This window comes from Meriones unguiculatus, chromosome 17 (genome assembly GCF_030254825.1).
Source record: "Meriones unguiculatus strain TT.TT164.6M chromosome 17, Bangor_MerUng_6.1, whole genome shotgun sequence".
In the NCBI taxonomy this organism is placed as follows: Eukaryota; Metazoa; Chordata; class Mammalia; order Rodentia; family Muridae; genus Meriones; species Meriones unguiculatus.
Genome location: NC_083364.1, coordinates 41196877 through 41216886, shown reverse-complemented (window position 1 = coordinate 41216886; position 20010 = coordinate 41196877). Strand labels below are relative to the sequence as shown.

General features: G+C 38.8%; 1 protein-coding gene across 5 annotated transcripts in view; it reads right to left on the bottom strand.

The window, feature by feature from the left end:
- Positions 1-20010, bottom strand: part of Gsk3b (glycogen synthase kinase 3 beta) — a 149207-nt gene that overhangs the window by 87145 nt on the left and 42052 nt on the right. For all 5 annotated transcript variants that reach the window (XM_060370382.1, XM_021648578.2, XM_021648577.2 and 2 more), the window contains exon 2: positions 12693-12886. In XM_060370382.1, coding sequence (XP_060226365.1) covers positions 12693-12886 — 194 coding nt within the window. The remainder of the gene's footprint in view (positions 1-12692; positions 12887-20010) is intronic.

The following is a 20010-nucleotide window of genomic DNA, read 5'->3' as shown; positions in this document are numbered from 1 at the left end:
TAACACATTCTAATACCATGTGAACATAAATAAGAATTCAATATTGGGAACTGGCTGCTCCAACAAGCCAAGATACATTGTCCTGAACAGCACTGCCAAACCTGCTCTAACTCCCAGACTTGTGGGCTGTGTTGTGGTTCTAGCACCAAAGCATGCTAACATGTAACCAAACAAGCACTACCTAGAATAAAGATGAACAGAGAAGATGGATCAAGAGCTGCCTCCATGAGATGCAATTAATTTTTAAAAAGCCAAGTAACAGAAGACACTCTAGTCCAAAGACAGGAAGAACACAGAAAACTACAAGAAATAAAAAGGCAACTGAAACGTCTGGAGAAGGAAATAGGGTAGGGACTGGAAGAGGTGGCTCAGCGGTTCAGAGTCACCGCTGTGACTTCTGTTCCAGAGGCTCTAACACCTTCTTCTTCTGGCCTTGAAGGGCACCAATGCATATGGTGCAGAGACTTTCCACACATGCAAAATACCCAGACACATAAAGTTTTAGTTTTATAAATATTACAAAAAAAAAAAAAAAAAAAAAAAAAAGAATGCCTATTCTTAGAGGGTGGTGGTGGTGCACGCCTTTAATCCCAGGAGTTCAAGACTAGCCTGATCTACAGTTCCAAAATGCCAGAAAAAAAAAAAAAAAAAGCCTAGGTAAACTCCCAAATAAAACCTGAAGGGACTCTCATCCCAAAGATGCACAAATAGCAACATAAAAACAAAGATGAAAAAAAAACAAGGAACTGTGATCCTTTCAAAAGATCATGTTGGTATAATGTTCTTTTGGAATGTATACAATTTACCCTCGTTCATTCAAATGCTGCTTTCTCTACCCTACTATCTGGTTTCAAGCATCACCTGTCTCAAGTTTGCATGAACCTGCCACCATTTGTTCTCTGTATTGTCAATTAAACAACCAGCCAATGCTGTGCAATGGAGAGGACAGGGTGGGAAATGCTGGTCCAGGAGGGGAGAAGAGGTGCAGAGAATCCACAGGAGAAGTCTTGGAACCACGTGGAGAGATGGACCGGACCTAAAATATGACTAAAAGCAAGTATTGAAATCTGAATAGTAGGAAACTATGTGGGTTTGGAGGTTTAGGATGGAATAACTATTGCCCAGCACTGTGCTCTAGGTTAATTAAATAAATCCTAATCTGTGTGGTGATTTGGGTATACAGCTGGTTTAGGACTAACCACTGATTAACTAAAAGATATATCAACAGGAAATATTAATACCCACAACAAGATCACATAACTTTAAGACCACATAAAAAAAGACAGGGTAATGGTTGAAATACTGACAAAGGAATTAAAAGTCTAACCATAAAATGACCAATTAATTCAAAGAATACAAAAAAGCAGATGGAATAAGGACATTCATTCATGCTCTAAACAAGAAAAGCCCAGGCCAGCAATAAGAAAGTTGGCAAAGAAATTGAGATTGGGGGCAGAGCCTCCCACCACTGTTAACTGTGAATTACTCAACTGAGCAATTAAACATTAAAATGGAAAGGTATTCCTACTACACTAGACCAAACAAAGTATCAAGGATTGAAGATAAGGTAGAAGAAAAACTACATTCAAACATTAGCAAAGAAAAATAATAGACATGCCCAAAACGTCTAAGAACTGTTAAAATGAAGACACTCAACTTCATGGATAGAAAGATCTACAAAAATATCTGAATGTACACAAACCATACGCAATGTGTGATTACAGCAGAAAATTTCCAGTCTAGGATATGAAAGACATTCATCTAAGCACAAATGGCAGTAGAATCCTCATATACACCCAAAGAAAACTTTCTTCACATCATTATGAAAATGATAACACCAAAGAACCAAGAAACATCATTCTAAGCTACAACAGAGAACTTACAGAGGCAAAACTGTTGCGCTGCCAACAAACCGCTTAGCAACACCCTAAAAGTATGGAAGTATGGACCAATACATTTCAAACCCTGGGAGTAAGTAACCGCCAACTAAAACTTTGTCTGGCAAAGTTATAATTTTTTTTGTTATAATTTCAAATATCATTAAATCACACTTTTACAGGCTGGCTAGCCCAGTATGAAGAACTTAGCGCTAGGTAAAGGACTTCTCCCCCACCCCTTTTTAGGTTTTTGTTTTTTGAGAAAGGGTTTCTCTGTGTAGCCCTGGCTGTCCTGGAATTCAATCTGTAGAAAAGGCTGGCCTCAAACTCTAGAGATTTGCCTGCTTCTGATCCCCAGCACTGGAGTTAAAGGCATGCGCCACCACACCCAGCTCCATTTCCTTTATTTTACTGTTAGTTATTTGAGAATTCATAACGTATTTTGATCATATTCATCCCTCCCTCCACTTCTCAGGTCTACCCCCTCCTTCCCAACCAACCCAACTTCTGTGTGTCTCTCTATCCTCTGCCTCAGCAACCCCTTTCTTCCCTCCACAAATACAGTTGGTGCTTCCCATACACTCTTGAAGTGGGGCCTTCCACTGGAATACGGTCAACCTACCAGGGGCCACCCCCTTAAAGTAAACTGACTCTCCAGCTGCCAATAGCTAGGAGGTGTGACTTCATGGCCACCTTCACCCTCCATGCTAGGGTTTTGTCTAGCTTGAGCCTGTGATGGTCCTGTGCATGCTGTCTCAACTACTACAAAATCCCATGTGAACTGCCCCATGGTGTCCAGAAGCGTTTCCTTTTAGCCATCCACTTACTCTAGCTATTTCAAACTTACTTTTATCATGACCCCTGAGCCTTGAGAAGAGAGGTGCGACATAAATACCAATTTTGAGCATTTAAAACATTCCACAGTCTACTAAAAAAAAAAGCAGCTTCTCTGATGAATGGTACGACAGGCACTGATCTCTGGGTATAATGATAGATCTTCAGGAGTCATTTTAACGCTATGTCCACTTAGAAGAGAAACAATAAGCAGTAGGCTCTCCCCTAGGGCCTACGACTTACCCAGCCACAAGTTCCTGGCCCGAATATGGGTTTCAACTTGTGCAGCTTGATTCAATCTAATTTAAAAAGTGGCTGATTACTCCCATAACAGTCCTGCCACTATCACACCAGTGGGCATGTCTTCCCAGGCCAGCCATTGTTGCAGCTCCCAGTGTTCACAGCTGCGTTAAGATGAGAGAACACAGGCAACATTTACCTTTCTAGGTCTGTCACCTCAGAATGGCTGCCTACAAATTTCACAGTTCCGTCTCTCCGACAGTCCACTGTGCAAACGTATACCACATTTTCATTTATCCACGCATCAGCTGATGGACATGGATGAGCAAGTATCTGTGTAGTAGAACAGAGTTCCTTGGGGTATATAACCAAGGACGACCTAGCTAGATCATGCAGCGGATCGTATTTCTAGCACTTCTGAGGAAGGGTCACACTGATTTCAGCTGTGGCTACACCGGTTTGCACTACCACCAGCAGGAAGCCTTTTCCTTTCCTACATCCTTGCCTGCGTTGGTCGTCTTTAAATATGTGTGTGTGTGTATATATGTTTTAGGCATTCTGGTGCGGGTAAGATGAAATCTCATAGTTTAAATCTGAATTTTTCTGGTTGTGTAGTAGGGATGTTTAAACATTTCTAAAAAGTATTCCTCAGCCAGCTGTCTTTCTCTTTTGAAAATTCTGTTTACTTCCATGCTTACTCCCCACCCCTTTTGAAATGGGCTTTTTTTCTACCTAGTCCTGACTATCCTGGAACTCACAGAGATCTGCCTGCCTCTGTCTCTACAGTACTAGGATTAAGACGTGCATCACCAACCCAATCTCCATGCCCCAATATTTTTTTTATTGATGTTTCCTTTTTTTTTTTTTTTTTTTTTTTAGTTCTTTGTATATTCTAGGCACAAGCCTCTGTCACAAGCTAGTAAAGAGAGCCCCTCCTTGAGGTGGGGGTGGGAGGAAACTTTGGAGAGAAAAGTGGAAAGAAACTGGAGAGAAAATTTTGAATTCTTCCTTTCCTATTTGTGTGTCTTTTATCACCTTCACTTGTCTTATAGCTCTAGCTAAGACTTCAAGTACTGTATTAAACAGAAATGGAGTGTGTGGACATTTTTGTATTATCTAACTTTACTGGAAATGCTTTGAGCTCTTCTCTATGTAGAATGATATTGGCTGTGGACTTACTGTATATTTTCTTTATTATGCTGATATATCCCCTCTATCTCTGTATTTTCCAGGACTGATCATGAACGAATGATGGATTTTTGTCAAAGCTGTTTTGGAGGCTATGAAGTGGGTTATGTTTATTGATTTGCGTATGTTGAACCATCCCTGTACTTCTGGGATGAAGGAGACTTGACTATGGTACATCTTTTTTCTGTTGTTAAACTCATTTTATATGGTGGATTGAGTAACAGTGTCCCCATAAGCTCATATATTTGAATGTTTTAGTCAGCAGGGAGACTAAATTTGAAAGAATTGTAAGAACTAGAAGATGTGGCCCTGCTGCAGGAAGTGTGTCACTGACAGGCAGGGATGGGGGACTCTGAGGTTTCAAGAGTCCAAGCCAGGCCCAGGAGCTCCCTCTTTCCCTGCTATCCACAGATCAGGCTATAGAACTCTCAGCTACTTCTCCAGCACTATGTCTATTTGCATACCGCCATAATAAAGGACTAACCACTGAAAATTCCCAATTAAATGCTTTAAAAAAAATCATAATAATAAGAGTTGCCTTGGTCATGGTATCTCTTCACAACAACAGAACAGTGTACTAAAACAGAAGTTGGTACCAGGAGCAGGGTATTGCTGTGTAGGGTCTGACCATGCTGTTGGCTGGGAATGTGGAAGCCTTGAAGACTTTACTAGAAATGCTGTTGGACTCTTGAAGTAAGAGCTTAATAGGTGCCCTAGTAGGAGAACAGGACACAATGCTGGGGGCAATCTGAACGGTGGAGGGCCTAGCTCAGGATGTGTCAGAGGGGGAAATATTAGGAGAACATTCTTGAGAACATTCTGTGGCTTTTTATGCCCTATCCTAAAACTCTGCCTAAGGCTGAACTGAAGAGACAGCCTGGTATTGATCTGGTATTGTGGTTATTAGGAATCACTCTTACAAAGAAAAGGAGTAAGTTAGACAAAGAGAAATAAAAAAAATGTACAGTGTGTGGGGAGGGGTATCAGGAAAGCTGAAGTTGAAGCGTAAAGAATAGCCTGATGCTAAGTGAATAAGGGAGTGGTGACCTCAGGGCAAGACCCCAACCAGCTAAGCTTCCAACTTGGGAAAAGCTTAAGCAATAAAGGAAACCACTAACAATGGAAAGCTAATGCAAATGTTACTCAAAGAGGGGCCCAGCAAGTTCCAGCCCCAACAAGCAGCAAAACTTGGCAGCTTCAAACTCAGGATTCTAGCTTTAGAGTCCAGGACACACAAAAAGGGCTGTAGAAACTCCCTCCATAACTAAGGCAAGCCACTGAAGCCAGGCATGTGTCAGGGGCATTCCTGAAGGGAGGCCCAGAGAGGCTATTGAGTGAAGCTGTGAGGATGAGGCCATGATCTTGGAAATTCCAAGATCATTGATGCCAGAGTTGTGGAATACCTGCCAAGGACAGCTGCTACCAAAATGTGGAAGCAGCTCAGTGGAGAAAAGTGCTGCAGTCAACAGAGCTGACAGGGGTTGGAGATCTGAAGAGCTCTTTGACATCAGACATGGAGATTGAGAATTTGGAGTGTACCCAGCTGTTTTGCGGGTCTTGCTCTGGTCCAGCATTTCCTCACTGTGCTCCCTTTCCTCCCTTTTGGAATGGTAATGTATATGCTGTGCCACTGTATATTGGAAATATGTGATCTGCTTCTTGATTTTACAGGGGATTACAGTTAAGAGACGCCCATGAGTCTGAGAAGAGACTTTGAACTTTGGACTTTTAAAGAGTGTTGAGACTGTGATAGACTAAGGATTTTTGAAGTTGGGCTGGATGCATTTTTGCATTATATAAACAAGCCTCTGGGAGCTAAGGAGTGGGATGTGGTACTTTACATAATAATGGCCTCCATAGGCTCATATAGTTAAATACTAAGTCACCAGCAAGAGAGTATGAAAGGATTATGAGGAGTAATAGGTGTGGTCTTATTGGAGGAAGTGTGTCACTGCTGTTGGGCTTTGAGATTTCAAAACCTCAAGTCAGCCGCAGTAGCTCTCTCTCTCTTCCTGCTGCCTGCAGATCCTAATGTAGAACTCTCAGCTACTTTTTCAGCACCATTGTCTGCCTATGTGCTGCCATACTCCCCACCATGGAAATAAACTAAACCTCTGAAACTGTAAGCAAGCTCCCCAATTAAATGCTTTCTAAGAGTTTCTTTGGTCACAGTGTATCTTCACAGAGATAGAACAGTTACTAAAACAGTTTGCATATGTTTTATTGGGAATTTTTACATTCATATTCATCTTATATATAAGAAACTGGCTTACAGTTTTTTTTTTCTGTTGTAAAAAGAATTTGAAATTGTTCTTTCCTTTTCTGCTTTATGTAATTTTTGCTTTATTGTAATTATAGATTTTTATTTCCTATGATAAGGGAAGTCAAAGCTTTATGAGTACATGGCTTGGGCCAAGCCTAGAATGTTACTATCTAAATATACCTAGGCCTAGGAATGGAAGCTTCTAGCCTCTATACAATGTAATTTTCTGCAAGCCAGGACCTTGAACACTTAGGCTTCCATGGACTACTAAAGTAGGCCTAGAATGTTTTCAGCTGAATAAGCTCACCCTTTCTAGTTCTTCCTGAATTCTGGCTGGCTGGTTCAACTCAGCTATTCCAGCTCAAAACTCCTCTTCAAGCTGACTGATTCAAACTGGCTTCTCTCCACATCTCACTGAATTGCTCTGCTTAGAAAATCTGCCTCACATGTATATGAACTAAACTGTAATCAACTGAACTGCACCAAACTGTACTATACTCCCTAACTCTACTGTACTGTCTTCAAAAACTCTGTTGCTCTCTCTGCTCTGCTCTTAAATAGCTTCTCTTTCCTCTCTGTTCTCTTGAGAGTTGGGCATATCGTATCTCTGGATCATTGTGTCAAATCTTTCTCTGATACTCCACTTTGTCCCTTAATTGGATGTCACTGTTTGGGATTAAAGATATGTACTACATTCCAGCCAGAGGGATTAAGAGTGTACATGTATTCCAGCCGGAGAAAAGAAAGGTATGTACCAGCAGAATCACACAGACCTAGGTCTTTGGGTGTGATCCTTTGCCAGAGTAGCCATGTTGCTGGATTAAGATTCACCTACAATTTGAGTAACAGTGGCATTAGTTTCTCTTCTTTGAAGGTCTGGTAAAAGTCTATAATGAACCTATCTGGCTCTGTTCCTTTTCTTTTTGAAGAGATTTTTAATTACTGCTATTATTTCACTGGTTGGTTGTAGCTGTTTAAATTATACTTCACTTTGGTTTAACTTTATAGGTCATCTACAAATCTATCCATTTCTTATATACATATTTTTTTCTTCAGTTTGGCAGGATATAGATTTTATTGCATGTGTCCTTATAATTCTCCAAATTTCCTCAGCATCTCTCATAATGTTTTCATCTCATTTCACCCTTGGTTTTGATTATGTCTTTCCATATACTGTTTTGGGGTATTATTTGTTCTTATTCTGCCAGGGCCTTCAGATGAATTATTAAGTTATTAATTTGAGATCTCTCAGTTTTTGATGTAAGCACTGAAAGCTATAAAGTTTCCTCTTAGGACTGCCTTCATCATGTTGCATAGATTTTATAGTATGTTGTATTTTAGTGTTCATTCAATTCTTAGAGTTTTAAAATTTCTTCTAGCTTTCTCCTTGACTCAAGTATCGTTCAATAGTTTTAGAATATTTTTAGATCTAATAAGTATATTTAATGAAGTTGAGTTTTTATGTGGTTGGTGCATATTTAGAATTAGAATACCCTCTTGATAGATTTTCCTTCTCTCTTCTGATTACTTTGAAGTCAACTGTTAAATATTAGAATACCAACACCTACTTATTTTTTAGTTCCATTTTCTTAGAATAACTTTTTCTATCTTTTTACCCTAAAGTCACATCAGTTGTTGATAACAATGTATTTATTGGAGGCATCAAAAATACCATGTCTTCAAATCTATTTTGCTAGTCTGTGCCATTTTATTGGGAAAATAGAGTCCATTGATATTGAGCTATTATTGAAAGATGTGTTATTAATTCCTACCATTTTGTTGATTCTGTATTATTGCCTTGATCTCTTTGGATTAGCTGTCCTGGTACCATTTATTTATTCCATGTGCTGTCAAGTGTGTTTACCTTTCTCTTCAGATTAAATTATTCCCTCTAGCATCATCTGTAGAGTTGGTTTAGTGGTCATAAATTCCTTTAATCATGGGGGAAAAAATTGTCCTTCAAATTTAGTGGATAGTTTTGTTGGGTATAATAGTTTGGGTTCGTAGCTGTGTCCTGAGTTTGGAATGCATCTCTCCCAGATATTCTGGCTTTGAGTTTTCTGTTAATAGGACCAGGTGTTATTCTGATGGTACTGCTTTCTCTCTTCTCTCTCTCCTTTCCCTCTTTCCAAGACAGGGTTTCTCCATGTAGCTTTGGCTGCTTGAACTTGCTCTGTAGACCAGGCTGGCCTCAAACTCTCAGAGATCTGCCTGCCTTTGTCTCCGCAAGTACTGGGATTAACAGGAGTGTGCCACTGTGCCCAGCTTGGTACTGCTTTTTCATATTACTTGATATTGTTGTCTTGAAGCTTTCAATACCCTTTATTCTGTGTTTTTAATATTTTTACCTATGACTTGATTAGTCTCTTCTCTAATACTGTCTAGTGTTCTGTAGGTTTCTTGTACCTAGAATGTACATTTCTTTCTCCAGGGTTTGATTTTATTACTTCTGATTTTATTGAAAATATCCTCTATGCCTTCACTGCAATATTTTTCTAAATCTGAAGTACTTTGTTAGTTATATTTTTTCTTTTTTCTTCCAAATACCTTTCCTCTTTCAGTACAGCCATGTACAATGTGCAGGAGAGATGGGACCTTTATTGAAGGCTCCAGGTTCTAACCCTAGTGTTTTAAGCTCTGGTACTATCTGCCTAAACAGACATCAGCCAAAGGTCACAGCATGTCCTTTACTAACCTCTCCTTTGTTGCCTTTTGGGTGTGTATTTCCAAATCTAGTTTTTTTACCTTGAATAAACTCTAATAAACCCAAGATTGGGACATAGGATTTGGAAAACCAAACATGCAATTGGGAGGTATGTAGAAGGTATGTGGCTCTATGGGGTTCTCAGGTGCTTGGGCTGGGATCTTTGGGGTGGACTGTGCCATCTGTATGAGGTGTGTGGGTCTACAAGGTTCATCCTTTAGTTCTTCAGTTTTTCCTACAGGTTATCTTTTAGCTTCAGTTAATAAACAGAAGTTTCTATGATTCAATAAACACTTCCATATAGGACATAATGACTGCTTATCAATTTCAACAGCAAATAGATTTTCTGTATGACTTAAAGTGCCTGAAAATGAGATCACCGTATTTAAAAAGTACAACTAACTAAATAAATAAATAGACAAATAAGTAAATAGTACAACAAAAAGGTAAAACAGTTTTAAAAGGGGGGGGGGGAACCCATGTGAACAGCAGGGTGTAGTAATTCAAGTCCCTAAGAATACTAGATATTCTCTCTTCATCCTTCAAAATATTATACGTAGGTGTACATATTCACAATAAAACAATAGTGATTAACATTCACTATATTTCCTTCATCCCAACTACAAGAGAAATCAAACAGGATATTTGAAAGCTATGACTCAGTACAAAAGATACCTAAAATTAATAGTTAATGAAACTAAGATCACGAATTTAAAATGCAGCTTACTGATTCTCATATTGTAAAAGCCAGTTCAAACACTAAGTCATCTTTAAGGACTAACTGACTTACTGTCTGTCTTAATATTAATGGACTCCTACATCAATCAGGTAACTAGCTGAAGTTTACCCTCACACCACAGACACTCCCTACCAAATGAACACTAATTTTAAATAGGTAATGTGTCGTGGTACAATGAGAAGAATGGGAAAAGAGGGACATTTAGAATTTAGGTTAAATATTATTAAAATGGAGCTTGTTATACCAGAAATGACTTTAAAAGCTATACTGATTACTACCATAGGGATAATTATGCTTAGGGTTTTTTTTTTCTTCTCTATGATATTAAAACAAAGTTTTTCTCAACATCACTACTAGCAAAGGTCAATTGGTTTGTTTGTTTTGTTATTTATCTAGTTTTTCTTCTGGTCATACCTAATTATTTAATACAATCCTAAGCAGCAGTTCTATAAATCCTCACATTAAATAACAAATTCTTAAATTATAAAAGAAATTATTATTCTATGATATACAAAAATAACAGAGTAAATTTTATTTTTGGCCTCAACTGTGTAGTTAAGGAGAACACAGAGTAAATTCCATAAAGAAAAGGTTGAGTTATTGTAAAACACTTGAGCTGAGTAATACAGCCTACCACTTTTATGTAGGCGATGAAAAAAAGTATAGAATAACAAAACAAAAAAAATAGCAGGCATAAATTTGCCAAAGAATAGCCCCTGTAAGAAAAAAATAGCACTATGTTTTATTCTTATGCTATCCAATATTTGAAATGCCAGTTCTTCCATATTTGTAAGCTTTATGAAATCTCAATTAAAAATTCCAACAGAACTGTGAGGGCTTAGCCATAGCCCTTACAACGTGCCAAGTTCATCAAGAAGTACCAAGAACTAAAGCAAGTATCCCTACGTCCCCTGGATGTCTATCTCCAACCAACCTAGCCCTAGAAAATCATTTCTTTTTTATATATAAACAAAACCGTTGGAATGTTAGTGCTCAGATGCTACCCTGTACAGGACCAGCCAGGCTTTACATTCAGGACCTTACATGAGCTGCTAAATCTCTAACAGAGAGCAGCTCCCAGGCAGGGTGGTGGACTACTATTAGCTTTCTAACCTACCGCCTACTTAGCACTTACAGCGAGGTATCATTTCTCATCTACTAGACTAGCAAAAAGCAAAAGCAAATCAAATTTGCAGGCAAAGTTATGGGAAAATAAGTACTTATTCCTTAAGAAAATGTATACTCAAGCAACCCTCGTGACGTATAGTGCAAACCACATACATTTTGAATAAGCAGCCCACTAGTATCGCCCCTGACATAATACCTCCTTTAATACAAAAGGAGATCTACACAATGCTATTGATACCACTTCTCTCTGAGAATGCCAAGCAGTGAAAACATACCTTACACAACCATAAACTCTAAGATCACTCAGTTAACTAAGCAGTAGTACTAAGTCATGCAGAAAGAGTTCTTCTAATATACTATCTTTACTTAGACTTCCCAGCCACAAAAAGTCCATTAAACTTAAAAATGAGACAAGGAAGAACCAGATCTGTTATCAGCATTTAAACATTGGTATCGGAGTCTTGGTCATCAGGACAATACAAAAATTTTTTTAGAAAGAAAAAAAATATAAACTCATTACTTACAGTTGCTTTGGTCAGTTATAAAATTAAAGTTAATCCATTATAATAATTAATAAATAGGAATATAAACCATTACCAAAGTCAGGGAAAGTGGCTCAGTGGGTAAAGAAGCTTCCCACAGAACCTGACTGTCTAATTTCTATCCTAGGACCCACAAATTGTCCTCTGACTCTATCATGCACCATGCCACATGTGTGCCCCCACAATAAATAAATGTAATTAAAAATTTAAAGATCACCCCAGATTATTTCTTTAAATATTTATGATAAATAAAAATTACTAGTTTAAAGAAAATCTTATAAGGGTAATATAAATTTATTAAACATCTCCAGACAAGTTTAGAAAGTTCATTAAAGGTCTACATTTTTAAAATATTATAAAATTTCATCCTTAAAAATACAATGGCACACTGGGTGGTGGTTTTAATCCCAGTACTAGGGAGGCAGAGGCAGGCGGATCTCTGTGTATTCGAGCCCAGCCTGGTCTACAGAGCAAGTTCTAGGACACCTAAGGCTACACTGAGAAACCCTATCTCAAAAAACTAAGAATCAATGGAGCTAAGAAGATAGCTCAGCAAGTAAAGGTGCCTACTGCCAGGCCTGACAATCCCCAGCTGTCACATTAGGAAGAACAGAGTCCCACCATTTGCCCTATACTTCTACTTTCACCCGACAGATTATGTGTCTCCTCAACCCTACAGACACAACTAAAATAAGTAAGTGTAATAACATTTAAGTCAATGCAGCAGGAGAGAAGCATCACAAGGTAAATACTCATGTACACTTTTCTCCAAACAAACTGGTAACTTTTATATAATTTTACCCCAATTCTGTTGAAGATAAGAGAGATTTAACAAGACAGTAAAACAAGAAAGAAACAGTCACAAAACATACTGCTGGTTCTCACTATTTAGGAAGTACAATGTAAGTAACAAAAAAAAAAAAAAAAAACCAAAACCAAAACAAAACAAAACAAAAAGCCCAAGCCAGTTGTGAGGATCAAGAGGATCCTGAGTTTCAGAGCAATCCTGGCTGTACAGTGACAAAGAAAGGGGAGAGGAAGGGAGAAACAGGAAAGTGGAGGGGAGGAAAAGAGAGAACCAGAAAAAAAAGGAAGGGGGTATGTTTCAATGGTTAAAAGCAAGATAATTTTTAAAAATATATATAACAACAAAGATGCATGAAACACCATGTTTTACCTTAAATCGTTTGTCCTGTAGAACTTTCTTGATGGCAACCAATTCTCCTGAATCACAAAGTTTAGCTTGATATACCACACCAAATGATCCATTCCCAATAACTTTAGTGTCTGTATAACTGACTTCCTGTGGTCTGTCAGGACCCTGTCCAGGAGTTGCCACCACTGTGGTCACCTTGCTGCCATCTTTATCTCCTACAGAAAGAGAGGGATTTAAAACAAAAATGAGAACTGTATGGAAGTTGACCAAAACAACAACAACAAAAAACCTGCCAACACGTACAGAGTAAAGATAGCCTTCCCTTAAATGTTTATCAGTTTAGCATAAGATGGTTTTCAATTACAATCAATTTAACTCACCATTTATTTACTCATTCTGGTTAAGTCTATTCTGTTTCATTTAAATATGTCACATCATTTGCTGAAAACAAACAGCTATAACATAAATATATTGTTCTCATATTACAAATAATGGTGCTGGGAAGAAGGGGTTTGGAGGAAGGTTAATAAGAGGACAATAGGAAGGGAAAATATGATCAACGGCGTGGGTGAGTGAAACTGTGGAAGAATAAATAGTTTTTAAATACTACTAACAGGAAGCCAGATGTCATGGCTTGTGCCTGGAACCAAGGCAAGGCTATGAGAAGCTCAATGCTACTTTGGGTACCTAGTGAGAGGATGGATGGATGGACGGATGGATAGACAGACAGATAGATATTAGTGTCTAAATGGATGGATGGATGGATGGATGGATGGATGGATGGATGTGATAAGGTTCATGTTGCCCCGAGTCAAAATGCAAATGGTGGGCTCACTAGGGGTCTGACTTCTAACCTTTTTTTAAGGTCACTTACTTGAAAACAAAATAAACGTAACTAGAATTGCAGAAGTACACCATCTCCATCTTGAACATTCTGCCTTTTGGAAAGTAAGGCTTTGAGTTTCTGCTTTTCTTTATCTTATTCCCTCTTAACAACAAATTAGTACACTACCTTTGAGAAAATAGTCACATAAGGAAAAGAACTTGAATTTGGAGATAACATGTAAAACAAACCACAATGCCACCCATTCTGTGCGTGGCTTACCGACACACCCTCATTTACAGACCTTTCCTTACCTTTTTCCTTTGCTTCATCTCCAGTAGCAATCCATAACGGGTCCTTCCAGCTCAAGATCAAATTCCCATTTGACCAGGCAATCCAAAGACATCTCTGAATTCCAAACTATCCTAGGCTACCTATGGGCTCTAAACTGTTCTCTTAATGATTTCACAATGCACATAGGTTCTAGAAACTAGAATCATCTTAAAGTGACAATGGCGCTCCCTCTGCTCTGCTCTTTCCTAACAAATCTCAAATCTAACACCAATCCAATACAAAGTATAAGAATATATGTAAATAATCTAAGTCATCTGTCCCCCCTCCCCCAGACAGGGTTTCTCTGTGTAGCCTTGGCTATCCTGGACTCATTCTGTAGACCAGGCTGGCCTCAAACTCACAGAGATAGGCCGGTCTCTGCCTCCCAAGTGCTGGGACTAAAGGTATGCACCACCACGCCCAGTTATAATCTAAGTTCTTTGGTCTCACTGAACTATATTTTCTTTTCTTTTCCTTCCATTATGTGACTCTTATTTTTAAGATGCTAAGTGACCTCATACTAACTTAATGAAGAAGAAATAACTCTCGCAGGCATTTCCCCACCAGCTGCTTGGTAAACAATTGCCCAAAATGTTGGTGGTACACAATGACTAAATGGATATAGGCATATCCATTTAACACAGACAAAAGCCAGTATGCAATGTCTATGAGATCAGTCTTTCCTTAAGATATCCTTCTTATCAGATACAAAATGACTGAACATGTTGTGAGTGATTTCTAAATAAGCAACCAAGTGATTTACAGGGACTCTGTATTAGGTCTTTCGTTTAGAGGCAACACACTCAAAAATATATTATTTAGTTAATATGAATTTCAACTTGGCACAGTATCATCTGTTGATAGACACATCAACACTGCAATTTTAATTTAAACACTAGTATGTGTGTTATGAATGCATACAAACAGCAGCATAAGCCAACTCTATATTGCAGTCCTCAACTCTTAAATGTTCTCTTAAATTATAACTTCCAGTAAAATAAACCAGACATTTTCTAAAGCCTACTTTAATTCTAAGTTACCATGTACCATCTTAAAAAAAAAAAATCTATGCTCATCTTAATTACAATTTTTCAATTGGCTGTAAAAAATCTATCTTCTGCAATTCTTTTCTTGTCTTTTTTCCTTTGTCTTTGTGTTTATTTTGTTTTATTCTTGGACTTTGGTTTTTTTAAGACAGGGTCTCTCTATATAGCTCTAGCTATCCTGGAACTCATTATATATAAAAAGCCAGCTTGGAATTCAGAGAAAGCTACCTGCCTCTACCTCCTGTGTGCTGGGATTACACCACCACCCAGTTCATTTTTTAAGACTGATTCACAGTCTTTTGAAAGTAAACTCTAAATAAAGAGATTCAGAGCAGTGAGAAGCAGAAAAATTAAAATACAAAGTATTGAATATATTTTATTATATAATTATTTTTAAAAAATCTGAAATGACTTCCTGAAGTCTTTTCTCCATAGCATCCAGGTAAAGCCATGCTGTCAAGAACTCTGAATTAGAAATTCCATTAAACAAGTCTGCTGCTTTCCAAATGTAATAGGTCTAACTCACAGAACAAAGCATTCCTACTTTAAAGTAGGTAACTTGGGTTTGGGGATATTTTTGTTTGTTTGCTTGTTTGTTTTATCAAGACAGGGTTTCTCTGTGTAGCCTTGGCTGTCCTGGACTCCCTCTGTAGACAAGGCTGGCCTCGAACTCTCAAGAGATCCACCTGCCTCTGCCTCCCCAAGTACTGGGGTTCCAGGCGTGCACCACCACATCGTTCTTAAGATTTACTCTCTCTTCTCTCAAGCAGTTAAGAGAAAGTTCAGAGAACTCTTGTGAGGCACAGTCTCTGCTATCATGACATGTCTGGAATCATCTAGCAACAATGGTTCTCAGGCTATCCCTAACAACTCAAGAATCCTAGAATTTTTATTTCAAAAATCATCAAGCAGTCAGAAAGACTGCTTCATTTAGAATTTAACTTCAGAAGAGTGTGAATCTTTTGAAGTTGTGACTCTGTCTTCAGAAGTGCGACAGCTGTGGTGGCACAAGCACTCAATCCCAGCACTCAGGAGGCAGAGAGAGGTGGATCTCTCTTGAGTTCCAGGCCATCTTTGTATGTAACAATGAGTTTGAGGATAGCTAGAGCTCTGTGGAGAGAAACTGTCTCAAAAAAAATCAAGAACAAGAACAAAAGAAATGAAATGAAAAAGACAAGAAAAGTACAATTCTTTTTTTTTTTTTTTTTTTTTTGTGAAGCAAAAAATTTACAGATGACTGAAGAGGTGAAATTAAGATGAACACAGCCAGATTTCTGAAGATGAACTAATGGAGCTAAGATGACAACAGAGTAATACCAGGAACACTAACAAATATTACTGCCCTGATTATTAAGGACTTGTGTCCGGGAAGCCTGTCGCCAGTGGTATTAAAATCAGCTGATTTGGCCTAACAACTATATAAAATGACAGTGTTTTTCCCAAATAACTTCCCACCTCATTGTTTCACGGACTTTAATACTTAAAGATAAAACCATATTATGTTTCCTATGCAAATAAAAGGTAAGTTAGAAAGACCACAGCTTATAAACTTCAACATACTTCCTCAAGATACCTCTTCTACCCTGTGTAACCTAACTGCTGCTGAAGGCTGACCTCACATGCCTCCCCACTCCATAAAAGGAGAAAGCCTGGTACCAGCCTGGGGAAGCCTTGGTTCCAGAGAGGCAGTAAGGGACCCTCTTACCCTCACTAGAAGGCATTTACAAAGACAGTTTGGCCTCGAAACCTCCCAAAGCCCATGAAAAATAAAATCTCAAACACTAGACTTGATGACATCCAGGCAATTCAACATTCACCACTTAAAAGTCAGATTGACCTGTACCACAAAAGAACGCCACTGATATATAAAAAGCCAAAATCCTCATGAAAAACTAAAACTCATAATAAATCTGTCACACAAGAAGGAAAAAAAAAAAAAAGAAACCACTTTGGCTAATGCTAAGTTTCTTAGAACACAGCCTAACAACTCTCAAACTAGTCACATGACACAAACTGCTAAAATAAAAAAGGTCCTTAAAACTGTCACCATTGAAAGGATAGAACAGCAGAACGGGGCAATTAATTAGCACAGTCCAACCCCTCTCCCTGAGCAGAAGACTCCTGGTTTCTCCATAATGAATCACAATCTGGTCACACGGCACAAATTGCAACAGAAGGGTGTGTCTCCGTGCTTTTTAGCGCAGTAAAGAAATCCTAACTCTATCGATCCTAACAGATTCCTGAAAAGAATGGCAGGGTCCCATGTGATCCAACCGCCACCTTCAGCCATTGAGATGGCTCAGTGGAAACAGTGCCTGCTGAGAAAGTCTGACCCAAATCCCCAGTCCAGGAAAGGAGCCATGCTGGAAAGCTGTCCTCCGGCCTCCACGCACACAGTGGAACACAATGTGCTCACACCCATCGCACATCACACACACAATAATACATGATGAACTTTTGAAAACATTTTTTAAAAAGCAAGGACTACTTTTATTGGAGGTTGTGAAATACAGAATATATGTGGAATGAACATCCAAAAAAAAAAAATCAAAAAGTCATCTCAAGAATAAAAAATTAAAATTTAAGAGACTTACTGGAGGATGGTACACGCTTAATCCCAACACTTGGGAGACAGAGGCAGGCAGAACTCTGAGTTCGAGTCCAGCCTGGTCTACAGAGCAATTTCCAGGGCAACTAATGCTACATAAAAAACTGTGCCTTGAAAGACCACAAAATATATATATATATATAAATAGATAAATAAATATTAAATAAACATATAAATAAGAGACGCTAGCACTATCATCTTAATTTTATGTGGAAAGATCTTAACAAAGCCATTAATTTAATGCAGGTTTTTTTTTCCTTTTTTAATGGTTTTTAAACTTTTTATTTCATGTACACTGGTGTTTTGCCCGCATCCCCTATTGGATCCCCTGGAACTGAAGTTACAAACAGTTGTGGGCTGCCATGTGGGTGCTGGGAACTGAACCTGGGTCCTCTGGAAGAGCAGCCAGCACTCTTAACCGCTGAGCCACCTCTCCAGCCCCACCTTTCTTTGAAAAAGCAACAAGTAAAGCAGAGTTAACCAAGAGGCTTTTAGAGAACATATACAATTTTTTTTTCTAAGACAGTTTCTCTATGTAGCCTTGGCTGTACTAGACCAAGCTGGCCTTGAACTCACAGAGTGATCAGACTACCTCTTCCCCCCAGTGCTGGGATTAAAGGCGTGAGCTACAATGCCTGGCTATCACACAACCATCTACATGATGCTCTCGTGACCCAAAGAGGGAGGCGGACTTGGCAACTACATTTGTAAAAATCTCCCTTTCCCTCAAGAACATGGTCTCCAGGTAAATGACACAAACTGAAAGGACCGCAACATGTCATCTGAGGCTGCCCAGAGGCTGCCAAGCTTTCATGAATCCCACCTAAGAACATTATTACGTGGGAAAATGACACTAAGAAAGGTGTATCTCCGTGCTTTTACCACAGTAAAGAAATCCTAACTCTATCAATTATAATAGATCCCTCATTAAAATAACGGAAAGACCCCATTCGACATAACCACCACCTTCCACAGGGAAACAGCAGTGATATTCAAGACATGGTTGTCAGAAAAGGAAACACTAGCTGTTGTCAATTTTTCAGATTAAAAAAACAAATCAACTCTATCTCAAACAACTATTAAAGCAAGATGCTTTCCCAAAATAAACAAGCTTGCATAGAAACATGAACAACATAGAGTAACAAAGGAAAATCAAGAACTGCGGCCTACTGATTCCAATAAGACAAATTCTAAAATCTCACAGTGAAAATATTCAACTCTTTTCTGAGGACTTTCTACACCACAGTGCAATTGTTCACAGACCCAGGAACAAAAGAAGCTGAAGAGGAAAAGAAAGAAACACCAGGAAGTCAGATGAAGCATTCAGTCCTAATGGGCAACAGCATGATAAAAATTCCCGAGCAATTTCTATATACACCATTTATAAAATAGTTCAACCCCACATAATCCCATCTAAAGTATGAGGGAAGAGCAACCAAGCAAAAATAGCTGCATTTGTGTTTCTGAGAGGACTCGCCTGTACTGTGCCATGCTCACTCACCGCATTCAATGCTGGCTCCACACACAAGTGCAGTCTGTGAAGGACACACTGCCACAAACTGCCAACCAAGAAACAATGCCTGAAACCAAAGAAAAATGCCTCGAACACCTTGACTCAGACCTAAGAGCACTGAACATTATGACTGCAGCGTTTTTACTACATTTTACTTACAGAAAATGGTTTAATTACAGAAAACAGACTTTTCATGTTTTTTCGACTGTCATCCCTCAACATGTAACACATCAGATATCTTCTAATTGTATTACATTAGGATGTTTTGCTGTGGAAGCTGGAGAGATGGCTCAGAGTTTAGAGCAACCGTTGCTGCTGCAGAAGTCCCAGAACCCACATGGTAGATGGACAGTTACCAGCAGTAACTGGAGTTCCAAAGGATGCACACCCACCCTCTTCTGGTATCTGCAGGCACCAGCACATACATCCTGGTGCATACATGCAGGCAAAACACTAATATGCATAAAATAAAATAAATATGAAAATGTTTTTTTAAAAGAGCAATCTTAAAAACAGATGATTTTTAGAACGATACTATCCAAGGGCTGGAGAGATGGCTCAGATATTAAGAGCTGGCTGCTCTTCCAAAGGTCCATCCTGAGTTCAATTCCCAGCAACCACATGGTGGCTACAACCACCTATAATGAGATCTGGCGCCCTCTCCTGGTATGCAGGTATTCACGTAGGCAGAACAGATAAATAAATAAATAAAATCTTTAAAAAAAATGTTATCCAGTACCCTACAGTTGTGTGAAAAGCTTACACTTGGGCTGCAGTCCACCATAACAGAAAAGATACAGCACAGGGACGCGCAGCGGAGAAATGGGCTGCAGGCATGCTTTGTTCAATCACTTTGTCCACTCTCATATTCTAGAATCCTAAATTGTGGGAATGCGGCAGCCTGAAGAGGGTGGGCCGGCTGGCCTCAATTGACGTAATCCCACAGATCTGTCCAAAGGCTCATCGCTCAGATAATACTATCATCTATCATGCTGATAGCACTATATCAACACTCT